At 36.7% G+C, this 3,875-nt stretch overlaps 2 protein-coding genes across 2 annotated transcripts; one reads left to right on the top strand and one right to left on the bottom strand.

Annotated features, from left to right (window-relative positions):
- LOC109232622 lies at positions 319 to 1,341 on the top strand (the record flags this gene model as incomplete). The annotated part of the gene is made up of 5 exons (XM_019398380.1): positions 319 to 374; positions 447 to 546; positions 651 to 710; positions 786 to 872; positions 1,183 to 1,341. Coding segments are annotated over 5 exons (462 nt in total), but the record flags the coding sequence as incomplete, so codon positions are not given.
- On the bottom strand, positions 2,406 to 3,293 carry LOC109232775 (STS14 protein-like). The gene has a single exon (XM_019398504.1). The coding sequence runs from the start codon at positions 3,045 to 3,047 to the stop codon at positions 2,505 to 2,507; it is 543 nt and encodes a 180-aa protein (XP_019254049.1). The 5' UTR covers positions 3,048 to 3,293; the 3' UTR covers positions 2,406 to 2,504.

Raw genomic sequence — 3,875 nt, 5'->3', positions numbered from 1 at the left:
ATGTAGGCAGCTCAAGAACCAGAGCACGGTGAAATTCTTCAAACCATTTCGTTCGGTAAAAATTGGTCATCATGTCTTTACCCGACAACTCTTTCATCCTTCCCGGGTAAAGAGGGGCAGCTGTTGATATCTAATTTTTCCCTGTAATATTTTTATATGTGCAAAATACTTTCAAAATAGCATATGTATGCATATATAAGTGTTTCCAAATGTTTTTGTATTTTTCCTAATTTTTAAAAGATTTTAAAATTAATTTATTGCCCTATTTTAGCAATACAAAAACCAATAATTATTCCTCAAATTATCATTTTCCAATGTATATATAAAGATAAACACAAACTAGGTGATATTGAACCGTTGTTGCAAAATTTCAGGTGAGGACATCTGTCGTGACGTACTTTAACAATTTCGTGTTTTAAAATGCTCATTGAGGAATTACATTGCAGGTCTATTGTTACTCGCCTAGAAGTAATAGATCCGCGAAGGTTGAGTCATGCGGAGAAGCTAGCGTTCTGGATTAACATACATAACGCATTAGTGATGCATGTAATGATCCTTCTTGATTAAAACGTCAGCACTATAGTTTCAGAAATCTGTCAAATTCCACATCCACTTTGAGCTGACAATATTCTTTAACCTTTCTTATATAGGCATTTTTGTCCTACGGGGTTCCAAAAAAACACGGAAAGAGAGTTTTTCTACTCTTGAAGGTTAATGCGAAAAACTTATTTTTTTGGTCAAGAGTTGTTTGGTAAGATTTTGTCTTACCTTTTTGCTTAATCCAGGCTGCCTATAATGTTGGCGGTCATGTAGTCAGCGCCAATGTGATACAGAACTCTATCCTAGGATGTCGAATGTCTAGACCAGGACAGGTATACCTCATAAGCTGGTTTCTTGTTACATTATGCATTTTAGCTTAACTTGCATATTCAGCAACTATGCTCTCTACTACACAAAACCTCTAGAAGTAATCGTGTTGGTTCACAAACCAACTTTTTTCAAGACTCTCCTAAAAGCATCTAAGGATCTTTTTGTTTTTTATTGTCAAAATCGTGTCCCTACTCTATTGATATTAAGTGACTGATACTCATGCATAGTATTTTCTGATCCTCGAGTATGTCTCCAAAGTGGATTTCTCCAAGTTGGTACTTGTATTGCTGATAAAGCTTACTCTGGATGCAGTGGCTTCGCTTGTTACTTTCTTCTAGAGGAAAGCTTAAGGTAGGCGATGAAAGGCAAGCCTATGCGATCGAACATCCAGAACCCCTTCTGCACTTTGCACTCTGCTCAGGCAATCATTCAGATCNTTGTTTTGCCAAAAGTTGTGGAGTCCTTTGCTAAGGATTCTGGTCTATGTACTGCTGGTGTGATGGAGATGATCCAGCAATGTTTACCTGAATCTCTTAGAAGAAGCATTAAGAAGATTCAGCAGGAAAAGTCTCGCAAGAACATTGAGTGGATTCCTCATAATTTTGCTTTCCGATATCTGATTATGAAGGAGCTGGTGAAGTGACTACTTTTATTGTGTGTTTAAGCTTGATAACTCTGTGATTATAGAGATTTGATTAGTAGTAAGCCTCTTTGACATCCAAGCAGTAGATTCGACTCTCACTACGGGTAAGTGAAAATCACTCTTTATCCCATATGGAATCAGTGTTGGAAGAGGGGGGAAAAGTTTGTTCTATAAGGGCTCTCTTTTTATTTCTTTTTTCCTTTATTAATAGGAGTTCTTTGAGAGGGGACTCATTTCCTTTTTCTCTCTTCTGTATAAATGCACACAAATTTAGGAGTTGAGACTGGAGAAAACATGCGCTCTCTGTTTTACATATTACCTCCATTTAACATTTGTTGCTGGCTATGTTGGATCAATCAGCTGCATCTTGATCTCGAGGTCGTGTTTACATAAGATCATGAGATTATCTATTGTCTCCAGTCCTATAGGCCAGTCACCTTTTCCCTAAAAAAGAGAAAAGAACTGGAATGGGAGAGGATGGTCATTGAGAATGATGCCTTAATAGGTTGGTCATCTGTCAGAACGAGAGTTTGAGTTCTTATTATGCTGCCCCTGCCCCTCATACTCTTCTTTCCGTGTTTGAGTCGCTCTTCTTATCTGCCGTACCCCTAATCCTCCATATCGGTCACCAGAAGCGAATGGAGTATATAATCAATAAGTTCAACTCATCCTATTTCCATTATTTATTACACTGAGCATAAATCCATCAAGTTTCAATTTCAACGAATTAAGACTAGGTCGCGAACCTATAATTTCGAAAGTTGGTTTAAGTCCATCAAATTTAAAATTTGGATTCATCTCTATTGATCACTCTCCTGCACCTTAATTTCAAACTAGTTAGATCGGCTATATATTTACTAGCAGTATAGAAAAAGAAAAGGAGAAAGGAAAATACCAGCAAACCAACACAATGACAACTTATTATAAATGAAAGCAACAAAACTTGAATTCCACACAAAAGTTACATTATTAAAGATCATGTAATTGCAGACTAATAAGGTTTCTCTCCTATTACATTTCCAGGGGGATTATAAAAACATATGGTAAGAGTAGAAGGTCCGTTAGAACAAGTAGCTTGAGCACAACCCAATTCCAATGATTCCTTCCAAACAACCTGAGTATAAACACCACACTTATGATCTCCTACACATGAATTATTAGCATAGTTGTAAAATTTCTTCTCAGCAACCCAATTATCTACAGCCATACGTGGGGTCACGGCCATACCACTAGCCCATAATTGATTCCCACCATATTTCCCACTGGTTAAATTTGCAAAGTTGCAATTTTGTTTGTTCCTTTGATAACGAACAAGAAGGCTAGTTTCTTTGGCTAGCATGGGACTCCATTTTAGAGGGCCAACACCCACTTCAGCTCTTGCCTTGTTATGTGCATCCAAGAATTCTTGGGCCGCGGCCGGTAGTGCAGCTGGAGTTGTGGCCGCTGTCGGTGGAGGTGGTGGTGCAATTGTCTGTCCTGAGATGTGAGTCAAGAATAAACAAGTGGTTAATAGGAGGAAGAAAAAGTTGGCCATTTTGTCTCTAACTTTCAACTCTGTTTTGTTTTCTTTCTTTTATTCAGAGGTCAACTTGGAAGAGATGGTGAGTTGAGCTATTATATCTTCCTAAGTTCATATAGGGGAATGGTGACAGCTCTATGTATCGGGGTGTGTACATGCTTGCTATTTTCAACGCAGAGTTAGGCTACAGTTGTATTGTGCACTTAGAGGACGATTCGTAATCGTTTACAATCTAATTAGGTGTGGATTATGATGTGGAAATGTGATGCTTATATGATATGCAAAATTCTTAGGTGATAAAATAATCCAGAGATAATTATGCGATAAATAATAGTACTCCGTATAGTAACATATTGTGTTATGTAAGATTGACTAGTTTAAGGGTATTGTTTTTTTGCTATAGATACTTTTATCCGCATAAATGCATGTACTTTTTTTTTAAAAAAATATTCTATTCCGTATAAAATAATATTTAGATTTACGTATAAGTTACACAGGTTAGTAATATATCATTATATTTTCAGTGTTAAACATTGTCTGGCTTATGCAAATTTAATACCAAAAATCAAATGTTATATTAATTAGACAGTGTTTATATTATTTATTTATGCATGACTTCATACCAAAAACAAAATGATGAACAACGTAGGGGCGGACCCAGGAATTTGAGGCAATGAGGGCATCGGTATTCTGCTTAATCAATGCTCCCTAAAGACTTTTAGTGTTAATGGTGCCAAGTAATTTAAATTAACCATTTTCAAGTTATGCATGTATGCATATATAAGATTTTTACTAAAGTTTACGGGGTCCAGTGATCCTCAAGGCTATATATAGGTCCGCTTG

This window comes from Nicotiana attenuata, chromosome 9 (genome assembly GCF_001879085.1).
Source record: "Nicotiana attenuata strain UT chromosome 9, NIATTr2, whole genome shotgun sequence".
Lineage (NCBI taxonomy): Eukaryota > Viridiplantae > Streptophyta > Magnoliopsida > Solanales > Solanaceae > Nicotiana > Nicotiana attenuata.
This window is presented reverse-complemented; position numbering and strand designations above follow the sequence as displayed.